Source organism: Coenobita brevimanus, chromosome 31 (assembly GCF_032717465.1).
Source record: "Coenobita brevimanus isolate Jiangsu-jjx chromosome 31, ASM3271746v2, whole genome shotgun sequence".
Taxonomy (NCBI): Eukaryota; Metazoa; Arthropoda; class Malacostraca; order Decapoda; family Coenobitidae; genus Coenobita; species Coenobita brevimanus.
This window is the reverse complement of record NC_136984.1, coordinates 30,279,106-30,305,940: the sequence shown is the minus strand read 5'-3', so window position 1 is coordinate 30,305,940 and position 26,835 is coordinate 30,279,106. Positions and strand designations below refer to the sequence as shown.

Below are 26,835 nucleotides of genomic sequence, written 5' to 3'. Positions count from 1 at the left end.
CCTTCCCCAGTACGTACAGTGGCCGTTACCTCGATGCTGCCTGGGACTGTACCTGGGGTAGTCCCACACCAATCCTGGCCAAGGCTGGTCCAGCCGAGATGTAGGAGGCCGTCACTAAGATGTCGTGGTTGGGTGAGTTGAGGGGGAGAGGGACATAGGGCCAGGGCGTACCTGGGCCCGTCTCGCTCCGACTCCGCGTCGCACTTACCTGCCCCACTGTCGTGTCCTTCTGGGGTGGGGGCGGGGCTGCAGCTCCGTCCTGGGGAGAGGGGTTTCGCAGGGGCGTGTATTTCAATCCTGGTGGAAATTAATAAAGCCGTACCATTGTGCTCCCCTTCTTTACTTTGTAATAATGTTAGTCTGTATTACTCCTTATTGTACTTTCATAACACTGGAATTTCATTCACTCACTCCACTTCTCCTCTATCCCTCCAGCTCATCCTGGGTTTCCCCCTCCCCCTCTCTCCTCTTCACCTTACATATACAGCATATTCTCATCAGTCTCTCACTCTCCATCCTCTCCACATGGCCAAACCACCTGTGTATTTCTCCTAACGCTTCCTATCACGTCCACGTCCACACCACAATGTTCCTTTCACTTCTTCATTTGTCAGTCTGTCTCTCCATGTAACTCCACATGCACCTCACTCACATACACTCCCCTAGTTAGTCTCTCCCTCTTCATCCTCTCCACACGGCCAAACCACCTCTGAGTATTTCTCCTAACACTTTCTATCACATCCACATCCACACCACAACACTCCTTCACTTCCTCATTTGTCAGTCCGTTTCTCCATGTAACTCCACATGCACCTCACTCACATACACTCTCCTAGTTAGTCTTTCATTCTCCATCCTCTCCACATGGCCAAACCACCTCAGTGTGTTTCTCCTAACGCTTCCTATCACATCCACACCACAACGCTCCTTCACATCCTCAGTTGTCAGTCTGTCTCACTCTCCATATCTTTACTCCATCCCTCCATCTTATCCTCAGCCTCCCCCTCCCTCTCCCCCCTCTCCACCTCACTCACATAAACTCTCCTAGTTAGTCTCTCATTCTCCATCCTCTCCAGATGGCCAAACCACCTCAACATACAGAGAAAAAGAGTTGATTCTCAAACATATACTATCACAGTCAAAAAGAGCAGCTATGTAGTGGATGTCCTTACATTGGATTTCTGGAGGAGCATATTATTCTTATGTACAGGGTGAGAGAGGCTGCCAGAGATCAAGCAGCATGGAGAGCCTGAAAAAGACCTGGGAAGAAGTTTGAGTGTGTGACCTAAAAGATAAGGGACTGAATAGGCTGCCAGAGATCAAGCAGGAAGGAGAGCCTGAAAAAGACCTGGGAACAAGTTTTAGTGTGACCTCAGGGATAAGGGACTGAACAGGGAGACTGCCAGAGATCAAGCAGCATGGAGCGCTGCCATTAGGTGACCAAGGCCAATGCATGCAAGCACGATGAAGCCTTTATAAACAATACAAGCAAAACTCACATATCTAAATATTGTAATATCCAAATGTTTAAATTTCCAAAATATTCTTTCTGGCGATAGAGTGCTGTTAATATCTGTCCTCACACAATGTATCTATCTATCTATTGCCAGACGTCTTAATCCCATAAACGGTGGCCACAAGCAAATCACCTCCATGTCACCCTGTCCCCTGTCATTAATTCATTGCCCTGTTCCCAGCTCACATCCTCCTCTTATATACCTCTCCACTCCATCCCTATATCTCATCCTTGGTATCCCCCTCCCTCTACTTCACTCACATGCACTCTCCTAGTTAGTTTCTCTCTCCATCCTCTCCACTCCATCTCATCCTTGTCCTCCCTCTCCCCCCCTCCACCTCACTCACGTACACTCTCCTCGTCAGTCTCTCACTCTCCATCCTCAATCCCCAAATCAAAATGAATAAAGCACAAACCTTTCACCAACAAGAAAATACAACCTATAGGAAAGAAAAATAAAGGAGGTTCATCTGGCAATTGTTTTATTATTGAGAGTTACTCCGTTTTGGCCGCAGCCTTGCGGTTGCGGCGTCGGGCCTTCTTGAACGGCTGGGCGCGCTGTGATCGCAGAATTGCAGAGGCACGACGCAGAGCAGCCTGGCGGAGAGAAATAAATAAATAAAAATAATACAAATCTAATATTACAAAATAATAAAGACAGAGAAATTGAGAGTTAGAGACACACACACTGATATAAAGTGAGAATGATGTGTGAAGAGAGAGAGAGAGAGAGAGAGAGAGAGAGAGAGATAATGATGTGTGAAAATACAGAAAGAGAGAGAAGAAGGGAGGGAATGAGGGATGAACAAATGGATGGAAGGAAAGAAGGAAGACAGGAAGGCAGAGAAAGAAAAAAAAAAATGAAAGGAAGAAAGGGAAATAGGAAGGAAGAAAAAGAAAGAAAGGAAGAAATGGAAGGAAGGAAGGATGGACAGAAGGAAGGAAGGAAAGAAGGATGGAAGGAAGAAAGAAAAAGAATGGAAAGAAAGAAAGAAGAATGGATGGATGGATGGAAGAAAGAAAGAAAGAATGGAAGGGAGGAAGAAAGTCAGGATGGAAGGAAGCAAGCAAGGAATTAACAATGGAAAGATGACTGAATGGATGGATGGATGGATGAATGAAGGATGGAAGGAAGGAAAGAATGAAGGAAGAAAGGAAGGATAGATGGATGGATGGAAAGAAGGAAGGAAGGAAGGAAAGAAGGGAGGAAAGAAGGAAGGAAGGAAGGAGGGAAGGAAGGAGGGAGGGAAGGAAGGAGGGAGGGAGGGAAGGAAGGAAGGAAGGAAGGAAGGAAGGAAGGAAAGAAGGAAGGAAGGAAAGAAGGAAGGAAGGAAGGAAGGAAAGGAAGAAAAAAGAAAGGAAGACAGGAAGGATGGAAGAAACAAAGGAAGGATGGATAGATGACACAAACGGATAGCAGCCCCACCATCCTGAGGTCCTTTCTGTAGCGGTTGTAGTGGATGAAGCAACGGACGGATGGAAGGAAGGAAGGAAGAAAGGAAGAAAGGAAGGAAGGAAGGAAGAAAGGAAGGAAGGAAGGAAGGATGGCTAGATAGATGGATGGATGACAAGGACGGATAGCAGCACTCACCATCCTGAGGTCCTTTCTGTAGCGGTTGTAGTGGATGAAGCGACGGACGGAGTTGAGGGCTCGACGCGGCCCAGCCTTAATGGTCGTTACTTGCATGTTCTTGCCTGGCTTGTTCTGTTGACCAAACGAGGTGGTTAGAGAGAATAAGATACTACTACTACTACTATTACTACTGATAGTAATAATGTCATAAATAAAAACAGTAGTAATAATAACAGTAATAAAAACAATAATAGTAATAATAATAACAATAATAATAATAATAATAATAATGATAAGGAGGAGAACAAATATAACAGTAAATGTAATCCATCCATAGCCCGACGCCCTAATCCCGCAAAGGGTGGCCGCAGACAAAACACCTCCAAGTCACTCTGTCACCCACCATTTGACTGCCTTGCCCCCAACTCACTCCCCCCTCCCTCATATACCTCTCAACTCCAACCCTCCACCTCTCCTCCATAATAATAAATAATAATCATCATCATCATCATCATCCATGATGTGGAGGGATGGAGTTGAGAGGTATATGAGGGAGGGGGGGGTGAGTTGGGGGGAGGGGAGTCAAATGGTGGGTGACAGAGCGACTTGGAGGCGTTTTGTCTGCGGCCACCCTTTGCGGGATTAGGGCGTCGGGCTATAGATAGATAGATAGATCATCATCCAATACTATGTCGCCCCACAGAGGAGCGTAGGAGCCCGGGGCTAGGCAAGTTGGTCCTGACATTTAAGATGAGAGTGACCAGCCTTACTCATCCCTGAGTGGCATTACATGAGCAATAAACCCCAACCATCCTTGGATATAAACCTTCACCAGCTAAATCCGATTGGAGCGCCTTAATTACCCACTAAACCACCACGTGCCAAAACTTGCTTATATAGTTACCACCCAGCGTAGTATATGGTTTCCTGGTGTACAGGAAACCATTTGGCTTGTCACTCTGCCGAGTCACCCACAGGCAGAAGGAAGAGGAAAGAATAAAGTTAACTATAATAACAGTAATAATAATCTATCTATCTATAGCCCGACGCCCTAATCCCGCAATGGGTGGCCGCAGACAAAATGCCTCCAAGTCACTCTGTCACCCACCATTTGACTACCCTCCCCCCAACTCACCCCCCCTCCCTCATATACCTCTCAACTCCATCCCTCCACCTCATCCTCGGTCTACCCCTCCCTCTCCCTCCCTCCACCTCACCTACATACACCCTCTAAGTCAGTCTTTCATTCCCCATTCTCTTCACATGTAATAATAATAATAAGCATAAATAATCATAATAAAAATAATAATAGCTACAACAATAATAATAATAATAATAATGATTGCTGAGAGAGAGAGAGAGAGAGAGAGAGAGAGAGAGAGAGAGAGCTGGAATTCTCTATATTCTCTGTTTTGCACTTACACACACACACGGCAGAGGCAGAATTCTTCCATCTCTCACACAGGGTGGAGCTTGAATTCTTTATTTTCTCTAACGTTTCAGGTGTGTGTGAGAGAGAGAGAGAGAAACTGTGTGTGTGTGTGTGTGTGTGTGTGTGTGTGTGCCTAAAACATCAGGGAAAATACATTAATAAAATACTGCCTACAGTCCCTTCACTCTAAGCTGACTACATGTCTAATGCCTTTGACTAGTAACCAAGGAGACTCATTCCTACCTCATTTGATGGCCAAGAGTAGTCAGACTGGAGAGTTGATCTGACTAGTAACCATGGAGACTCATTCCCATGGCTCACTGAACTTGTAAGGATTGCACAATACCCCCTAACACCTTTTCCCAAGTGATTTATTTTGTTTATTACATCTTACTGTCCTCTTCTGTGTTACATAAATCCTTCCAATATCACCATACTCTGCATAAAGCTCCCTAACACCTTTTCCTAAGTGATTTATTTTGTTTATTACACCTTACTGTCCTCTTCCGTGTTACATAAATCCTTCCAATATCACCATACTCTGCATAAAGCTCCCTAACACCTTCTCCTAAGTGATTTAGTTGTTTATTACACCTTACTGTCCTCTTCTGTGTTACATAAATCCTTCCAATATCACCATACTCTGCATAAAGCTCCCTAACACCTTTTCCTAAGTGATTTAGTTGTTTATTACACCTTACTGTCCTCTTCTGTGTTACATAAATCCTTCCAATATCACCATACTCTGCATAAAGCTCCCTAACACCTTCTCCTAAGTGATTTAGTTGTTTATTACACCTTACTGTCCTCTTCTGTGTTACATAAATCCTTCCAATATCACCATACTCTGCATAAAGCTCCCTAACACCTTCTCCTAAGTGATTTATTTTGTTTATTACACCTTACTGTCCTCCTCTGTGTCAATCCAGTTAAAATGATGAGCAGCAGCCAGATGTGGAGATAAATAATTACGGTACTACTGAACATTTTTTATTACTTCGTACTGAACTCATTACTTTGCAGTGAGTTATAAATAAATCTATCTATCTATCTATCTATTGCCAGACGCCATAATCCAGTAAGGGGTGGCCGTTGACTTTGAGTTATTTGTTTTACGGGGAGGGGCACTAACCCTCCACCAACCCACTTGTTGACACGTACGGAACACGTATGGTTTGGTTATATGGTTACCACCCAGCGTTGTAAATGGTTTCTTGGCTTACAGGAAACCATTTGGCTTGTCACTCAATGTAAAGCCACCTGTAAAGGTAAGAAAAGCAATAAGAAGTGACAGGAATGATGGGAGAAATAGGAAGAGAGGAGGACAGGCGCAGAAAAAGAATGATACAGGCTATGGAAGAAGTAAGCAGCACTACATCAAGTGAGTGGATGATGGTCGCCACCACCTACCATGCATAATAATATATGAAACTGAAAATAAAGGAACTCTCCGGCCAGGGAAAAAAAAATAAGGGACACTGTCAAGTAGTAAGGCACGTTTTCAAGTATAGGACATTGTCAAGTAAGGGACATTGTCAAGTAAGGGCCAAGTTGATTCCCCATTTAGTCCCTTAAATCGAGGTTTGAGTGTAATGGTTAGCAGTACTGGGTATATGCTGGAAGGGATCTACTTTACATCTTGGGCTTCTTGTGATATGGGACAAAGCACTTTGGACAGAATCCTGCATCACATTTAGGGCACTGTATTGCTGATTCTTTTCTTCCTTGCTGGGAGTCTTTGTAGGTTACGTCATTCACCTCCAGGCTCTGCAGAATGTGTATGAGGTACGACTGGTTGTGTGACACTGGCGGCTTCAATTTGCTCTGTAGTACCACGTCTTTGTATGGTTTCTGATGGGGCGTAGTCACCAGCCAGGTCCTCAATTATAAACATCACAAAATTGTATCTTGTCACATTACGTCTGCTGGAAGTATGCTTTGTGTACAGTATTTAACTATTCAGTATAACTGTATCAAACAGAGATAATGCAGTTTTTGTGGTCCATTTTAGAGTACTTCTCTCACTGAGGTAGGCGTACAGCTTTGTGTTGTTTAGGGTGCGGTCACACCGAACGCAACGAGCGGGGCGACTTAAGCGGGGAGGGATGAGGCGACACGATAAAACATACTAACTCCTATGTGGGTGGCCACACTGAATGAGCTGGGAGGTTTGTTGCCTCGCTCACCCTCCATGCTCGTCGCTACGCGATGCAGCACGTTCCAAAATGTCGCGCTCAGCCTAGCGACATCCCCACTCCCCAGACATTTGCATCATCATTCAGTCGTGCTGGTACTGCGTGTTGGGGAGGATGGGTTTGGTAATTATGTCTACTGAACACCTTATTGGAGCCGTGTACCACAAGAGAGCTGTGTGGGATCCAAATGATCCACTCCACAAAAATCCTGGAGTGTTGAAGAAACAATGGGAATATCTCTATGAATAACTACATACAAATGGTAAATTATAATCGAGCATTATTTTGTCATATGATTGCATAAGTAACGTTTGTTCCACTAATGTTACAAAAAATATAAAAGACCATTAATGTCTAAAATTCATACTAGTATTCAATGCTATATACCCTTTGTTACACCGTAGGCTTAAAACTAATAAATAAGTGTATACACTATAGTTATGTGTATATGTATATATGTAATGATCATTGACAATTTTATTATTTATCAATACATAAATCTATGAAATATAATTCAGCAGATAGGGAAATGTCCAGCGGATATTCCTCTATAGGCATGCTTCCGACTAGCTGTCACCCGCAAGGTTGCCGCTTCCTATTTGGACACACATCGCGTTGACGCTCACCTTGCCGCTCATTGCTCGACGCTACCTCCCCGCTCGTCGTATTCAGTGTGGACGCAGCCTTAGGTCCACGCCCTCCTTGACACAATTATACTCAGCAACTATACTTGGCAGCCTCTTGTCTGGTCTATTTCTTCTGTGAACACTAGTGTACCCTGCTTTGGCAACTGCTGAGAGAAGTACAGGCGTCTTTTTTTCCATCTTTATATTGCACACAGTTACTCTGCGTAATAACCTACGATCTATCTATAGCCTGACACCCTAATCCCGCAAAGGGTGGCCGCAGACAAAACGCCTCCAAGTCGCTCTGTCACCCACCATTTCACTACCCTCCCCCCAACTCACCCCCCCCTTCATATACCTCTCAACTCCATCCCTCCACCTCATCCTTGGTCTACCCCTCCCTCTCCCTCCCTCCACCTCACCTACGAAATATGATGAAATACACCAAACACCGGCACTGCACTTACCGTGTGAGCAGCAATGGCCTCTATACTATTTGTTTATATTCAGAAATAAACCCTGTACAGTATCTGGATTGGTTGCTGGCAGAAAAATGGCGGGATTGGTGGGCCAATGATAACTCTACACCTGGCTGAGTCATATCCAAAACTAAATCACTTAGGAAAAGGCACGAGGAAGCAACCTGATAAAAATGAAGTAGACATACCTGGTTGCGTCGGGTCTTGAAGGATAGCACAATACCCTTGCCGCCGGGTGCAGGCTCAATCCCTAGCACCCTTTTCTTGCAGAATCCATTGTAGCGAAGACAGTTGACATTCCTCAGGTTGTTTGGCTCCTGTTATAATAATAATAATAATAATAATAAAAGTTGGTAATAATAATAATAACAATAATAATGATGATAATAATAATAGTAGTGGTAATAATTATGATAAAAATAATGATAATGTTAATAATAATAATACAGTACAATCCCAGTTAACCGGGAGGCTTGGGGAATTTACCTTCCCGGTTACAGGTTTTTCCTGTAGTTCTGATATTCAGATCAAATCTGTACAAAGGCTATAACTGTCACAGCAGTAAATACAACTCAGGTACTCACCACTCACATCAGAGGCCACACTAAGAGATTCCACCTGAAAAATTGCCTTGTAAACACACACCATGGTCATAACGCACGTGCATGCAATGTCCTGCAGTGCTGCAAAATGCACAAGTCCATTCTGTTAACTGCCAAATTATTCGTTGTATGTACTGTTGAATGTAGAGAGTGAGAGCAGTGCGAGTATAAGTGGTTGGGGAATGGCTGGGAGAAGAAGAGATGAGAGGAGGGAGGAAGAGATCAGTAGGGCGGAAGTAGCGGAAGCAATGAAGAAGATTAAGTTGGGAAAGGCCCCAGGAATTGATGGAGCGTGTGGTGAAATGCTGAGGTATGGGGGTGAGATTGTTGTGCAGTGGATATGGAAGTTGTGTAGACTGGCTTGGGAAGAGGGAAGGGTTCCAGAGGACTGGAAATCAGGTGTAACTGTTCCTTTATACAAAGTAAAAGTGGAGAGAGAAGTATGTGGTAACCATAGGGATATTTGCCTTCTCAGTGTGACTGGTAAAATATATGGTAGAATACTCATTGATAGGGTTAAGCATATGACAGAGGAGCTAGTTGGAGAAGAACAAGGGGGATTTAGGAAGGGAAAAGGGTGTGTAGATCAGATATTTGTTCTAAGATGTTTAGTGGAGAAGTATCTAGAGAAGGGAAAGAAAATGTATGCTGCCTTCATGGACTTGGAGAAAGCTTATGACAGAATAGATAGGCAAAGTATGTGGAAAGCATTAAGAATATATGGAGTGGAGGGGAAATTGTTGAGTGCTTTGAAGAGTATGTACGAGGGAGCTAGGGCTACAGTGCGAGTGGATGGTGAGCTGATTGAGTTCTTTGATCTCAATGTGGGACTGAAACAGGGTTGTGTGATGTCTCCATGGCTGTTTAGTATATACATGGATGGGGTTGTAAAGGAGGTGCAGGGTAGGGCAGTGGATGTGGGGGTGGCTCTAATGAATGAGGGTGAGATTTGGAAGATTCTGGTGTTGCTGTTTGCTGATGATACAGTATTGTTGAGTGAAGATGAATGGGAGTTGCAAGGTTTAGTGAATGAATTTGGGACAGTGTGTAGGAGGAGGAAGCTGAAAGTTAATGTAAACAAAAGTAAAGTTATGGTGTTTCAGAGGAATGAAGTCACAGAGTGTGCAGAGAGGTTGGATGGTGAGGATATGGAGAAAGTGAGTGCATTCAAGTACTTGGGTAGTGTGATGAGTAAGGATGGAACTTTGGGGGATGAAGTGTGTGAAAGGGTACAGCAGGGAAGGAAGGTTGTTGGTTCACTGAAAGCAGTGATGAGAAATAGGGAGGTGAGTATGGAAGTTAAGAAGTCACTGCATGATAGTACTGTGATCCCTACCCTGATGTATGGAAGCAAGGCGTGGACCTTGCAAGAGGGGAACAAGTCAAGAGTGAGAGCAGTGGAAATGAGTTACTTGGGAGAAGCATGTGGAGTGACATGGAGGGACAGGTTGACGAATGAAGAAGTGAAGGAACGTTGTGAGGTGGATGTGGTTGTGGTTGAGAAGATTAGGAGAAATACACGGAGGTGGTTTGGACATGTGGAGAGAATGGAGAATGAAAGAGTGACTAAAAGGGTGTATGTAGGTGAGGTGGAGGGAGGGAGAGAGAGGGGTAGACCGAGGATGAGGTGGAGGGATGGAGTTGAGAGGTATATGAAGGAGGGGGGGGGGGGTGAGCTAGGGGGAGGGTAGTCAAATGGTGGGTGACAGAGCGACTTAGAAGCATTTTGTCTGCGGCCACCCTTTGCAGGATTAGGGCGTCCGGCTATAGATAGATAGATGTACTGTACTCAGAAAAATGGAAAAATAAAGAAATAAAACCTTGAATATTTATTGTTGAACTGGTGTTATGTTGACTGCACTGTAGAATTAGCATGACACCTGTGCCCCCACCTGAGCTTTGTTTACAGTCCCAGCCCCGACTGACCGCCACCATTCCATCCCTCACCCGCCAATCAGCTGTTCTGCACAAAATAAATGATGTACAGTAATCCCTCGTATATGACGGCTCGGCATATGATATTTCGCTTATACGATGCCACAATTTTAGTACCCAATGCTCACTATATGATGGAATTGAATCGCTACAACCATGGATCATCTGAGGCTCAGTGGATAGCGAGTGCGTGAACGTAGCGTCCCCACATGGTTGGGGCGGAAAAACACACTCTCGTCCACTCTCTCCCGCACTTTCCCTGCGTTAAGACGTGCTGCTCTTGTTCTCAGTCACCCATGTGGTGCACTTTCACCTGCCCAGTTTTCCCTGATTTTGTGCTTACTCTCAGTGTTAACAATGGCTTCTAAGTGCCCAGCCTCTACTACGTTTGCTGACAAGGCTAAATGCTCCAGGAAAAGCCTGTCTCTGGAGGTTAAACTTGACATCGTACAACGCCATGAGGGAGGTGAAGGAGCCAGCTCTATTGCCAGGACAATAGGGCTGCTGCAGTCGACTGTGTCTACAGTAATAAAGAATGCCACCGCCGTGAAGAAGGCTGGGGAGACAACTACACTGATGGCAAAGAGGATAACCCGCAGTTGAGAGACAGTTCTGAAGGAGATGGAGAGGCAGCTGAAGTTGTGGATTGGTGGGCAAACTTGGCGCCGCATGCCTTTGTCTACAAGTCTGGTGTCCACCAAGGCCTTGTCTCTCTTCGAAGACCTGAAGAGCAAGCAGGAGGTGGAGTCTGATATTACCTTCAAGGCTAGCAAGGGCTGGTTTGATCGCTTCAAGCAGCATGCAAGACTTCACAACCTCAAGATGTATGTAATATTAATTACAGTATAAAATCTAGTATGTGGCAGCCAAGGCTTAGGTAACCTGCATAGGTAAGAGGCCATATCTAACGTAAACTGTTTTTTCCATGATTACCAAACATATCGAAACTAGAATAATGAGTAAATTGTGGTTATTTATACAAATATGTACACATGGAAGGCAATCTATACTGAGGTAATCATAAACGAGGCGGAACGAGGCGGACCTAACCTGCATGAAAGTGATGTGAAATAAAAATTGTTTCTATAGATGCTTTACATACCTATGTGTTATGTATAACACCAAAAAGTCACACAGGTGAGGCTGCTAGTGCTGATAAGTCTGCTGCTGATGCTTTTCTTCCTGCGCTAAGGACAGCAATTAAGGATGGTGGCTACTGCAGTAAGCAGGTCAGTACTGTATTACTGTGCTTTTTTTTTTGGTTAGTTTAGTTAGGTTATGAGTGATAAGCCTGCTGGTGACACTTTTCTTCCCATGCTTTAGGTGGCAATTAAGGATGGTGGCTACTGCAGTAAGCAGGTGTACGGTATTACTGTGTTTGTTTTTTGGTTAGGTTAACTGAGGTTAGGTTATGTGGGACGCTGCAGCAGTGGCCCAGCAGAATTAAAAATTTTTCATCAGTTCATGAACTCAGAACAGACAAAGTGGGAAAAATAAAGCAATGTTTTTCTTTGGTTACTATCCAGTACTTTCCTTAATCTTAATTTGTAATTCTGTTGGGTTCACCAGATTAATTTTATATGTGGTTAAACATGACCAGTCAATAATACAATACTGTATTACAACAATTTTCATTTTCTTATTTCTTTATGGGGTTTGTAGGTACAGTATGTAGATTAAGCAAGTATGGTGTTTCACGAGTAGCAACATTGAATAAAAATTTCGCGTACAGGTACTTATTTACGATGAGACTGGGCTATATTGGAAGAGGATGTCTTCCAAGACTTTTCTTGCAAAAGAAGAAAAGACTGCGCCAGGATTTAGACCATCAAAGGACTGTTTCACCCTACTACTTGGGGGGAATGCAGCAGGCGATTTGAAGTTCAAGCCCTTGATAATTTATCATTCTGAGAACCCCTCTGCACACTCAAAGGCGTCTGCAAGGACCTCCTGTCATTTGGAAATCAAACAAGAAAACTTGACTTATGACTTCCCTCAACCAGTCCTATGTCTCAGGCTACCTCTCGCCCATGCTGAAGAAGTATGCGCGGAAGAAGAACATCTCCAACCGCTTCCTACTCTTATGTGATAATGCCAGAAGCCACCCAGACACCATGGTAGACTGGGTCGACATCAAGGTGATGTTCCTTGCCCCCAACACCACATCACTCATTCAACCCATGGACCAAGGCATCATCAGGAACCTGAAGGCCCTGTATCAGAGGCGTACTATGAATCAGCTCCTTGACTTCCTTGAAGTCCCAGATAAACCCACCATCAAAGAGTTCTGGGCTGGATACAACATTAAAAAAGCTATTCACAATGTTGATGTACCCTGGTGTGAGGTAGCGGAATCGGCCATGAACGCTTGCTGCCGGAAACTGTGGCCTGAGTGTGTGAACGACTTCAGAGGGATTTCCGACGACATCAGTGAGGTGCGTAGGGATATTGTCAGGATTTCTCACGAGTGTGGATTCAATGAGGTGGATGAGGCTGATGTCAATGAACTGCTTGAGAGTCACAAGGAGCCGATATCTAATGAAGACCTAATGGAAACCGAGCAACAGAGGGCCTATATAGAACAAGAGGAGAGTGAAGAAGACAACCCACAATCGGGCCTGGCCATGAAAATGCCAAGAAGATTTTACGATACAGGCTGCCATGGATGATATTCAAGACAACGACCCCAACCCTGAACGAAGTGCTGCAGCTGTACGAGACACTGAAAAGGCAATCAGTGTTTACAGGGAAATTTATAAAATGAAAAGGAGAGATGCTCGACAAACAAAAATCTCAAGCTTTTTCAAGGCAAAGTCTGTTTGTCACAGTGAACCATCAACGTGACACACTTCCTCGGCCATCCACGTCTCAAAAGCCAGCAAGCCCTGCCCAGCCAGCTAGCCCAGTCTCATCTGTCGGTCCAGCCCCATCAGCCAGCCCCACCCAGCCAGCTAGCCCAGTCTCATCTGTCGGTCCAGCCTCATCAGCCAGGGCCGCGCAGCCAGCCAGCTCTGCATAGCCAGCCAGCCCTGCGCAGCCAGCCAGCCAACCCTGCGCAGCCAGCCAGTTCTGATGGTGATGAATGAGGACTGTGAGGCCCTAGCTGTCCGTTAGCCTTGGAGGGGACATCAACAATCCTGCTTGCTTAAGTACTGGTAAGAACTACTGTATACTGTAATTTTCATGTTTTTTTCCTCTTTATTAATTATTGATGTGTTACTTTACATGTTTAAACATAAGGATATTTCATGTATGTGAGTGCTAAGGTGTGTGTATGTGGGAGTTTAGGCAGGTCTGGGAACATATCCCCATTGACTCCATGTTATAACGGGTTCGCTATACAATGGGGTTTTCAGGAACAGAACCCCATTCTATAACGAGAGATTACTGTACATATGAAGTGCAAGGATATTTTTTTTTTTCTTCCAACAAAGTAAACCTTCATTCCTATTAACTTTTTTCTTTATCTCTGCCAGTGCATATGCATTCTAAGATGAATTTAGAGTTGGTCTGTTAGGAAGAGAAATGCACAGGTGTTTGCTGTTTGCTGATTTGCTCTCTCCCGAGATGTCTGCCTGTCTCTGAAACAATTTAACCATCCAATACTGAAATCACACTCGACTTATATATTAATTTTACTGTGAAACACTCTCACCTTTTCTTGTATAGGAGGATCAGAAATAACATGCTCCCTTAAATCCTTCTAAGCAAAACCACTCATACAATGAAGTGTATGCCTTTTTTCAATGGACTTACTTGTTTCACTTTTCATGAAAAATTCCTTGAGCTTGAATGCTTGGGCCTTGATATAAATCACATTTCCTACATTATAATTCAGTCATCAGTGTTTCATACTGTTCGCCTTTTTCAAGTCCATTGCATATGTCCAGCTTCTGTTTCAAGGTTAGCACGACACACACGTTTAGTTTGCTCTTTAGGCATTTTGGAGTGTAGAAATTACTGCCTATCAAGGCAACACAACAGCAAGAGGGATTGTTTACTGTCTGGCGATAAAAAGCAGACTGATGATTTGCTGAGAGTGTGGAGGATGACTGAATTAAAATAGGGAAAAGAGGGGGAGTGGAAGACTGGTTAGGAATATTTACTAGGGATTTACGTTAGTTGGAAATGCCTTCAACTTGGTGCGACCAGCCCTTGAATTTTACCGTTGTCTGAGATTTCCGTTTCTCTGGATACCAGATAGCAGGGATTGTACTGTAATAATAATAATAATAATAATAATAATGAAATATATCTGAAGTTATTTGGCTCCTGAAAATCTATCTATTGCCAGACGCCTTAATCCCGTACGGGGTGGCCACAAACAAATCGCCTCCAAACCGCCCTGTCCCGCGCCATTTCCCTGCCCTGCTCCCAACTCACACCCCCCCTTTCTCATATACCTCTCCGTCCCATCCCTCCATCTCATCCTTGGCCTCCCCCTCCCTCCACCTCACTCACATACACTCTCCTCATTAGTCTCTAACCCTCCATCCTCTTCACACGGCCAAACCACCTCAGTGTGTTCCTCCTAACGCTTCCTATCACATCCACATCCACACCACAATGCTCCTTCACTTTCTCATTTGTCAGCCTCTCTCCATGTGACTCCACAGGCTCCTCTCAAATAACTCATTTCCACTGCTCTCACTCTTGACTTGTGTCCTTCCAACAACGTCCAAGTTTCACTTCCATACGTTAGAGTTGGAATCACAATACTGTCATGTAGTAACTTTTTCACTTCCCTGTTTCCTATCACTGCTTTCAAGGAACCAGCAACCTTTCTTCCTTGTTGTACCCTTTCAAGCACTTCACCCTCCAAACTTCTATCCTTACTCATCACACTACCCAAGTACTTAAACATACTCACATTTTCCAATTCCTCACCATCCAACATCACTGTACATTCACTTGACTTCACCTCTCTCAAAGACCATCACTTTACTCTTCCCTACATTCACCTTTAGATTCCGTTTCTTACACACTCTCCCAAACTCATCCATCAAGCCTTGCAGCTCCCCTTCGTCTTCACTCAACAACACAGTATCATTTGCAAACAACAGTACAAGGAGTTTCCAAACACTACCATCTCTCACTAGGGCCACTCCAACATCCACTGCCCTACCTTGTACCTCTTTTATTACCCCATCCATGTACAGATTGAACAACCATGGAGACATGACAAATCCGTTTCAACCCAACCTTCAAAGAGAAAAATTCACTCAGTTCACCATCCACATGCACTGCAGCCTTAGCACCATGATACATACTCTTCACAGCATTCAACAACTTCCCATCTACTCCATATATTCTTAATACTTTCCACAATCCTTGTCTATCCACCCTGTCATATGCTTTCTCCAAATCCATAATAATAATAATCTATCTATCTATCTATAGCCCGATGCCCTAATCCCGCAAAGGGTGGCCGCAGACAAAACGTCTCCAAGTCACTCTGTCACCCACCAATTGACTCCCCTCCCCTCAAATCACCCCCCCCCTCCCTCATATACCTCTCAACTCCATCCCTCCACCTCATCCTCGGTCTACCCCTCCCTCTCCCTCCCTCCACCTCACCTACATACACCCTCTTAGTCAGTCTTTCATTCTCCATTCTCTCCACATGTCCAAACCACCTCAGTGTATTTCTCCTAATCTTTTCAACCACATCCACATCTACCCCACAACGTTCCTTCACTTCTTCATTCGTCAACCTGTCCCTCCACGTCACTCCACATGCTCCTCTCAAGTAACTCATTTCCACTGCTCTCACTCTTGACTTGTTCCCCTCTTGCAAGGTCCATGCCTCGCTTCCATACGTCACGGTAGGGATCACAATACCATCATGCAGTGACTTCTTAACTTCCATACTCACCTCCCTATTTCTCATCACTGCTTTCAGTGTACCAACAACCTTTCTTCCCTGCTGTACCCTTTCAAGTACGGTACTTCATCCCCCAAAGTTCCATCCTTACTCATCACACTACCCAAGTACTTGAATGCACTCACATTCTCCATATCCTCACCATCCAACCTCACTGCACACTCTGTGACTTCATTCCTCTCAAACACCATAACTTTCCTTTTGTTTACATTAACTTTCAGATTCCTCCTCCTACACACTGTCCCAAATTCATTCACCAAACCTTGCAACTCCCATTCATCTTCACTCAACAATACTGTATCATCAGCAAACAGCAACACCGGAAGCTTCCAAATCTCACCCTCATTCATTAGGGCCACCCCCACATCCACTGCCCTACCTTGTACCTCCTTTACAACCCCATCCATATATATATTAAACAGCCATGGAGACATTACACACCCCTGTTTCAGTCCCACATTGAGATCAAAGAACTCACTCAGCTCAACATCCACTCGCACCGTAGCGCTAGCTCCCTCGTACATACTCTTCACAGCACTCAACAATTTCCCCTCCACTCAATATATTCTTAATACCTTCCACATACCTTGCCTATCTATTCTGTCATAAGCTTTCTCTAAGTCCATGAAGGCAGCATACACTTTCCTTCCCTTCTCTAGATACTTCTCCACTAAACATCTTAGAACAAATATCTGATCTACACACCCTTTTCCCTTCCTAAATCCCCCTTGTTCTTCTCCAACTAGCTCCTCTGTCATATGCCTAACCCTATCAATGAGTATTCTACCATATATTTTACCAGTCACACTAAGAAGGCAAATACCCCTATGGTTACCACATACTTCTCTCTCCCCTTTTCCTTTGTACAGAGGAACAATTATACCTGATTTCCAGTCTTCTGGAACCCTTCCCTCTTCCCAAGCCAATCTACACAACTTCCCTATCCACTCCACAACAAGCTCACCCCCATACCTAAGCATTTCACCACACACTCCATCAATTCCTGAGGCCTTTCCCAGCTTAATCTTCTTCATCGCTTCCACTACTTCCGACCTACTGATCTCTTCCTCCCTCCTCTCATCTCTTCTTCTCCCAGCCATTCCCCAACCACTTATACTCACACTGCTCTCACTCTCAACATTCAACAACACCTCAAAGTGCTCCTTCCATCTCCTCAATTTCTCTCTCTTCTCCACCAACAATCTATTATTCCTATCTTTCACTCCCCTACTATTTCCCCTTTCACACTGCCTTACTTTCTTTACCTCCTTCCAAAACAATTTCTTACTCTCCCTCCATTTCACACTCAGATTCCTCCCAAACTCTTCATCCACTTTCTTCTTACTCTCCTTCACCAGTCTCTTAACCTCCCTTCTCCTGCTCATATATACCTCTCTCTTCTCTCTCTCATCTTCTCCCCTACCTCTACTCGCCAACCATTCACCATATGCCTTCTTCTTTTGTTCCACAGCTCGTTTCACCTCATCATTCCACCATGCTGTCCCTTGCACACCCTTGCATCTCCTCCTCACTCCACAAACCGCCTCACACGCTGCGCTTATCTCTTCCGTGAATATCTTACATACTTCTTCCACCCCTTCCATCTGCTCTAGCTCATACCTTCCCAATCTTTCTTCCACTATGCTCTTATACTCTGTCCTTTTCTCACTATCTTGCAATTTCTCCACTCTTCCCACAGGAGCTGCTTCCTCCTGTTTTCCCCTTCGCCTCCTCAACCACTTTCTTTGCAGCTCTACCTTGGCCATCACTAAGTGATGGTCCGAGACTCCATTCCCCCACCCTCTCCACACCCTTGCATCCAACACTTGTCTTCTCATTCGCTCATCCACACACACGTAGTCTGTCATTGCCTTCGTTCAACAAGTTCACCATCCATCCTCCTCATTACTCTCCATGTATACCGGTGGATCATCTTATGACGAAAGTAGGTGTTGGCTATTGCCAACCCCTTACCAGCACATAATAATAATAATAATAATTATAATAACAATAATAATAAAAATCATCATCATCATCATCTGGATTTCCTTTCCCACCCTAGGGCAGGGTGAGGAGTAATAATAATTATTTTAATAATAACAAGCACATTTAAATGATTTGCGCACAGAGAGAGAGAGAGAGAGAGAGAGAGAGAATGACAACTGGGTGTGGAAAGTAAGCATGAATGTCAAGTAGGGTCGTGAGAGACCTGGGATGAGGTCATAGAGTGTGACCTCAGGGATAAGGCACCGAACAGGGAGGCTGCCAGAGATCGAGCAGCATGGGAAAAAAAAGAAAAAAGGGAAGAGGTCATAAGGTACTGAACAGGGAGGCTGCCAGAGATCAAGCAGCATGGAGAGCTGCCATTAGGTGACCAAGGCCAATGCATGCCAGCAGGTTGGAGCCTTTAAAAACCAAGAAAATGTCAGAGATACTGATGGATAATGATACTGTACAGAGTGTTTCAGAAGTTATGCAATACAGGAATATTATAAATGTTACACTTACACTAAAGGACATGGATGTGGATATGATAGGAAGCGTTAGGAGAAACACACTGAGGTGGTTTGGCCATGTGGAGAGGATGGAGAGTGAGAGACTGACGAGGAGAGTGTACGTGAGTGAGGTGCATGTGGAGTTACATGGAGAGTGAGAGACTGACAAGGAGAGTGTATGTGAATGAGGTGCACGTGGAGTTACATGGAGAGACAGACTGGCAAATGAGGAAGTGAAGGAGTGTTGTGGTGTGGATGTGGATGTGATAGGAAGTGTTAGGAGAAACACACTGAGGTGGTTTGGCCATGTGGAGAGGATAGAGAGTGAAAGACTGACGACGAGAATGTATGTCAGTGAGGTGGAGGGGGGGAGAGGCCGAGGATGAGATGGAGGGATGGAGTGGAGAGGTATATGAGAGAGGGGGGGGGGGTGAGCTGGGAACAGGGCGACATGGAGGCGATTTGTTTGTGGGTAATGGCAATTAGTACAGTACAGTGCAGCCAGAAGGGCTTGTGAATATGCAGTAGTGTATATTACTGTGCTATACAGTACAGTACAGTGTATGATAGTGTAGTGTGTTTGTAGTATTACTGTGCTATACAGTACATGTACAGGTGTACTAGTGGTTGTGTGGGTAATGCCAACACTTAACACACTCCAACCACACATTTAGCCACATGGTACCCAACAATCCCGGATTTCACCCACTGGCAGCGGATGCTACCTAACCCATGACAATAGTGGCGGTTGACTGTAGGTAGGTAGGTAGGTAGGTAGGTAGGTAGACAGACAGACAGAAAAACATACAAATCCACTCACCAAGTGCATGCAAGTACCTCTGTTGATGCTGCACTTGTTATAACATGGCATTATTATTATTATCATCATCATCATCACACTGCATGACTTCAAACTACCTATCTATTGCCAGACGCCTTAATCCCATAAGGGGTGGCCACAAACAAATCGCCTCCATGTCACCCTGTCCCCTGCCATGACACTGCCCTGCTCCCAGAAACAGCAGTGGCAATATCAGTAAGTATTTTAGCCCCACCCAGTACTACTACTACCATACTACTACTACTACCATTACTACTACTACTACCACCACCACACCACCACACCTTACCGTGGAAAAAGGCTTCTTCACATTCCTCTTCTTCAGGAGGTACGCATGGTTATTCCTAATGATTTCCCAACACAAATCAGACGACATCTTGGACCAGTGTCTGAAAAAGCCGAGAAATTAGTAAACAACGACCCCAATGCAAGTGTCACTGGCTGGTTGACGCCCAATGTTGTTGATAAACGTCAAGAAAAGCGACCTCCCGGCAGTGTGGGGTCTATCTTACTATCTATCTATTGGCAGACACCTTAACCCCGTGAGGCAGGGCTGGTGAACCTTTCTCCCATTAAGGGCCATCAGGATATTTTTAACATCATTTGCAGGCCACCGATGCACTCTTTCACAAACTCTCCCTCTACATGAGGCTTCTTTGCAATTAACTCACTCAATACGTAACTCATCTTAATAACAAGGTCTTGTGAAAGTGGCTTGTTGTTATTCTAAACCCCACAAAAGAGCACTGATTTTATCCCGACGCATTTGTCCTTCCAACTCGTTGAGTTTAGCATGTTTTGAGCAGCAATGACGCTCCAGATTGGCCTTTTTCATTACTGCTAATGCATCCCCATAAACTAGGCACACAGGTTTGCCTTTCACTTCAACAAAAAATAATCGTTTGTCCACTTCAATTGGAAAGCTCAACATTCTGAATCAACTTTTCTTTTCTTTGCAGTCGCCATCTGCAGGACATCACACCACATGATAACTACCCAGTGTGTATTAACTGTTCCACAATGCGCACACTACCTGCCTGGCACTGATTGCCCTAGTTGAGTCACTGCAGTACAGGCAAACAGGCAGCTGACGAGAAACATGTGTGTACTGTCCCACCTGTGGTTGCTATGGCAACACGCAGCTCATGGCTGTACAGTGCTGGCTTACGCTAGCAGCGTAGAGGAAAAAAAACTGTCACAAAACTATAATTCAAGATATTTAATTTCATGGGCATGATGTTGCTGTACTGCTGAGTTGGTTGATATTTAAATGAATTTAAATAACCTGTAGCCCAGTACATTATATGTATATATACTGTATACCTATATACATTATATATATACATATATATATATATATATATATATATATATATATCTATCTATCTATTGCCAGATGCCTCAATCCCGTTTGGGGTGGCCACAAACAAATCGCCTCCAAGTCGCCCTGTCCCACGCCATTTCACTGCCCTGCTCCCAACTCACACCCCCCTCTCTCATATACCTCTCCACCCCATCCCTCCATCTCATCCTCGGCCTCCCCCTCCCTCTTCCCCCCTCCACCTCACTCACATACACTCTCTTCGTCAGTCTTTCACCCTCCATCCTCTCCACATGGCCAAACCACCTCAGTGAACTCATAAAGTGTTCTTTGTAATTCAGTTTTATCAATTTTCTCACCAAAGTAAAAGCTTATCCATTCACTTTTCTTTGTATGGGAGTCTAAACAATGAATTTTTTTCTCTCACTGATAATTTCAAGGATGAGGTGGAGAGGATGGAGAGTGAGAGACTGATGAGGGTGTATGTGAGTGAGGTGGAAGGGGGGAGAGAGAGGGGGAGGCCAAGGATGAGATGGAGGGATGGAGTGGAGAGGATGGAGAGTGAGAGATTAATGAGGAGAGTGTATGTGAGTGAGGTGGAGGGGGGGAGAGGGAGGGGGAGGCCAAGGATGAGATGGAGGGATGGAGTGGAGAGGTATATGAGAGAGGGGGGTGTGAGCTGGGAGCAGGGTAGTGAAATGGCAGGGGACAGGGTGACATGGAGGCGATTTGTTTGTGGCTACCACTTACGGGATTAAGGCGTCTGGCAATAGATAGATAGATAGATAGATAATTTCACCTAACCTTTGAGTACTTTAAGTTTCTCCCATTACGCCGCAAACACACAATCGTAGGTACCGGGTACGTCTTTAGGAACATGATGATAGAAACAGTGGGAAATTTTGCAGCAGGGAAGGTAATTTACCAGCCTGAAAATAGTAAAAAAAAATACAGGTAACAAGTCGGAAGAATATGCAATGAACTGGTAAGGTCCTGCTACTGCCTCAAGCATACATTTATCTCAGAAAATATTTAAAGAATCCCATGAAGAGCTAAGGTAAGGACAATACAGAAGAAATTGCAAAATAAGGTGTGCTGTCTCCTTATGAACAGCCCCCCCACCCCCCAAAAAAGAAGTAAGGACCAGATGGAAAGAATATTTTGAAAGCCTGATGAATGGGTATAGAGAGAGCAGAGCGGCTGTAAACATGATTGGTTTTGGGGGTGTGCAGAGAGGGAATGCAGTGCCAGGAGACGTGACACACAAGTGAAGAACTCTGTGAAGCGGCTGAAAAATGGGAAAGCAGCAGGGGATGATGAGGTGTATGCAGAGATGCTTAGGTGTAGTGGAGAGAGTGGAATGAAGTGCTTGTTGGAGGTACAGTATATAAGAAGGCATGGATGAGTGAAACTGCCTGCAGCGTGGAAAAAGGCTGTGATTGTACCCCTGTACAAAAATAACGGTAAGCTGAGTAAGTGCAAGAATTATCGTGGCATAAGTTTACTGTGTGGTAGGGAAGGTTTATGGAAGAATTATTATTGAGAAAGTAAGAAATATATCAGAAGTCCTAGTGAGTGATGAACAGGGTGGCTTTAGGAGTGGAAAAGGATGTGTGGATCAGGTGTTTGCAGTGAGACAGATAGCAGAGAAGGCTTGTGAGAAGGATCATAAGGTTTTTATGGCATTCATGGATCTGGAAAAAGCATACAGTACAGTAGACAGAAAGGGATTGTGGAAAGTTTTGCACATGTATGGTGTAGATGATAAGCTGCTAGGTGCTGTCAAGAGTTTTTATGATGGTAGTGAAGCATGTGTAAGGGTTAATGGGCATCTAAGTGAATGATTCACAATTGGTGTGGGCATGTGCTATGGTTGTGTGATGTCCCCATGGTTGTTCAATATACAGTACAATCCCAGTTAACCGGGTGGCTTGGGGAATTCACCTTCCCGGTTACAGATTTTTCCCGTAGTTCTGATATTCAAATCTATACAAAGACGATAATTATCACAGCAGTAAATACAATTCAGGTACTCACCACTCACATCAGGGGGCACACTAAGAGATTCCACCTGAAAAATTGCCTCGTAAACACAAACCATGGTCATAATGCACATGCATGCAATGCCTTGCAGTACCGGTACTGCAAAATGCACAAGTCCATTCTGTTAACTACCGAATAATATCTTGTATGTACTGTACTCGTGGAAAACTAAGGAAATAAAATCCTGAATATTTATTGGTAAATTATCACGACACCTGTGCCCCCACATCAGCTTTGTTTATGGTCCCAGCCCCGACTGACCGCCACCATTCCGCCACTGTTTTGCACCATTGTTAACTACCGAAGTATTCGTTGTATGTACTGTACTCATAAAAGTGGAAAAATAAAGAAATAAAATCTTGAACATTTATTGGTGAACTGATGTTAAGACTGCACTGTAGAATTATCACATCTGTGCCCCCACAAAAGCTTTGTTTACGGTCCCGGCCCCGACTGACCTCCATCATTCCACCCTTCACCTGCCGCCAATCAGCTGTTTTGCACAAAATAAAATACATGATGTACTTATGAAGTGCAAGCATATATTTTTTTTTCTTCCAACAAAGTAAACCTTCATTCCTATTAACATTTTTTTTTTTTTTTCATCTCTGCCAGCACACATGCGTTCTAAGATGAATTTATGTGGTGCAAGTTAGAGTCGGTCCGTTAGGAAGAAAAACACCGGCGTTTGCTGATTTGCTCTCTCCCGAGATGTCTGGCTTACAAATTCCATGCCTGTCTTTGAAACGATTTAACCATCCAACACTGAAATCACATTCGACTTCTGTATTCAATTTATTGTGAAACTCTCTTGCTTTTTCTTATATAAGAGGACCAGAAATAGGTGCTCCCCTAGATCTTTCTAAGCAAAACCACTAAAAACGATGAAGAGTATGCCTTTTTTCAATGGACTTACTTGTCTCGCTTTTCATCAAAAATTCATTGAGCTTGGATGCTTGGGTCTTGATATAAATCGTTGGATTTCCTACATTATATTCGGTCATGTGTTTTATAATGTTTGCCTTTTTCAAGTCTATTGCATACGTCCAGCTTCTGTTTCAAGGTAGGCACGACACGCTTATGTTTAGTTTGCTCTTTAGGCATTTCGGAATGTTGAAATTACCGTCCATCAAAGCAACACAACAGCAAGAGAGCTTGTTTACTGTCTGGTGGTAAAAAGCAGACTGGTCATTTGTGGAAATTGTGGAGGGTGTGGAGGATGACTGAATTCAAGTAGGGGAAAGAGGGAAGAGGAGGGCTGGTTAAGAGGATTTACTAGGGATTTACATTAGCCAGAAATGCCTTCACCTTGCTTAGTCCAACTTCATCCAGCCTCGTGTGACACGATAAAACGGCGGTTTGGCAGTCCATTCAAAATGGCGCACAGTTATAACCTACTGACATTATTACCAGCCCTTGAATTTTCTCGTTTTTCTGAGTATTCCGTTTGTCTGGATACCAGATAGCAGGGATTGTACTGTATATATGGATGGGGTTATGAGAGAAGTAAAAACACAAGTAATGGAGAGAGGGATGGCATTGGTAATGAATGGCAATGGATGGAGTATCTCAGATTTGTTGTATGCTGATGATGCAGTACTGCTTGCAAGTACCGGACAAGAACTTGGTAGACTAGTGCAGAGTTTTGCTAATGTCTGTGAGTGTCATTCCTTGAGAGTAAATGTAGAGAAAAGTAAAGTGATGGTTACTGAGAGAGAAGGTGACTCCCACTGTGATGTCACAGTGAATGGAGAGAGACTGGAATTGGTGAGAGAGTTCAAATACCTGGGTACAGCGATACAAGAGAGAGGAAAATGTGCAAAAGAAGTTGAAAGCTGAGTTACACTTGGAAGAAAAGTAGCTGGTGCAATGAAGGCCTTGATAAGAAACAGAGGCTTGAGTGTTGCAGCTGAACGAGGCTTACATGAGGGAGTGTTAGTGCCAACTTTAACGTATGGATGTGAGACTATGGTGTGGCATGAAAATGAAAACAGTAAGAGCAGTGGAGATGGGACTGCTGAGGAATGTATGTGGAGTACAGAGGGTGGATAGGATACGAAATAATGTGATTTGTGAAAGGTGTGGAGTGAGAAAGTCAGTGGACACCAGAATCGAAGAGAGTGTACTGAGTTGTTATGGTCAAGTGGGGAAAATGGATAACAACAGAGTGGTGAAGAAGGCATATCTGAGCAAATTTGAAGGAGGGAGGAGGTGAAGTAGGCCAAGGAGAACGTAGAGATATGGTGGATGAGTGTGTGAGGAAGAGAGGTTTGGAAGTTGGTGAGGCTAGGGAACTGATAAGAGATACCGTACAGCTGGCTGGTTGAATGTTGTGAGACATGCATGATCTGGGATTTGGTCACCCCTTGTGAGCATGGCAGCGTCTGGATTGACTCAGTCGGATATGATTATGTGAAGCTACTGAACGTGGTGAATGCTTTTGGCGTATCCAATAGAGCCAGGATTCCAGGAGCTTGAATGATGAGTGAATGGAAGCGTGGCCCATTGGATTGGGCAAATTTGGGCTGTCTGGACATTGCTACTCCTCACCCTGCCCTAGGGTGGGAAAGGAGGTCCCGATGATGATGATGATGATGATTATAGTTAAAATTTTATCTTTTCCCCCAAAAAAAATTATAGTTATGTATAATTTTCTCTTTTTATTCTTCACTGCCCCATGGTATTTGGTGGTCAATGCCATTTCCTACGGTACTTTTAAAAAATTATAGCAACATTGGGTCTGGTTAGTACTTGGATGGGTGACCGCCTGGGAACACCAGATGCTGTTGGCATCCCTATGTGTCAAGTGGGGTTGGTGGAGGATTAGTGCCCCTCCCTGTAAAACAATTAACTCTAAGCCGTTGGCCACCCCATTTGGGATACATGGCGTCTGGCAATGAATGAATGAAATAGTTATAGACCGAGGATGAGGTGGAGGGATGGAGTTGACAGGTACATGAGGGAGGGGGGGGTGAGTTGGGGAGAGGGTAGTCAATTGGTGGGTGACAGAGTGACTTGGAGGCGTTTTGTCTGCGGCCACCCTTTGCGGGATTAGGGCGTCGGGCTATAGATAGATAGAGATAGATAGATAATTTTTTCCCCCTCCCAAAAAATTATATATATTTTTTCTTCACTGTCCCATGGTATTTACAGTGTATTCAATGCCATTTCCTAGTTTAAAAAAATTATAGTTATATATAACTTTCTTCCCCCCCAAAAGTTATAATTTTCTCTTTTTACTTATTCTTCACTGTCCCCTAGTTTTTTCCGTGTATTCAATAACATTTCCCCATCAATTGAATGGGTTATGTGCTCTTCTCTAAGGTACGGTACTTGAGAACGTCAAAGTTGATTTGCCTTATCCAGCGGGCACAATACATCTTGTTCATGCTATCCACCACCCGCTATTTTATTTCCTTCCACCTAGAGACATTTTTCAAACTTTTTGTCACACCTGGGGGGTTAGAAAAACTCTTCAACTACCCCATCATTGAAATAAGCATTCTTTATGCTGAATAAATGTCTGCGGATAGAATATATAAAATTTGACGCTCTCCAGTGGCAAATGGGGAACACATGGATCTCCACTGGTCATTCATCCATAATTAACAAAACATACATAAATCCCTCAAAAATACCCCTTCCACGAGACCACAAGAATCCGTGGCAACTTTCAACCAGTAAATCATATATATCAACCAGCAACAAACACCCACTCATTCAAAAAATCGGAATCGATGCCTACCGCAGTCAACGTGTCCTCTGTCTGTCTCAGCCGAAAAGGAAGATGGCGGACAAAGTTGCCAAATACTAATACTGCTAAACTTGTTCTTAAATACTGCTACAATGTCCCAGACTATACTAATCTGCAAGAATTTATGAGAAAAACTGCT

The 26,835-nt window shown here is 44.1% G+C and overlaps 1 protein-coding gene across 1 annotated transcript; it reads right to left on the bottom strand.

Annotated features, from left to right (window-relative positions):
* Positions 1-1,979: 1,979 nt before the first annotated feature.
* On the bottom strand, positions 1,980-26,725 carry RpL28 (ribosomal protein L28). Its single transcript, XM_080269109.1, has 5 exons — positions 26,688-26,725; positions 19,868-19,967; positions 8,010-8,138; positions 3,108-3,221; positions 1,980-2,113 (listed from the first exon to the last, which is right to left on the bottom strand). Exons 2-5 carry the CDS (start codon positions 19,952-19,954, stop codon positions 2,012-2,014), a joined length of 432 nt encoding a protein of 143 aa, XP_080125235.1. The 5' UTR covers positions 19,955-19,967; positions 26,688-26,725; the 3' UTR covers positions 1,980-2,011.
* Positions 26,726-26,835: the final 110 nt, after the last annotated feature.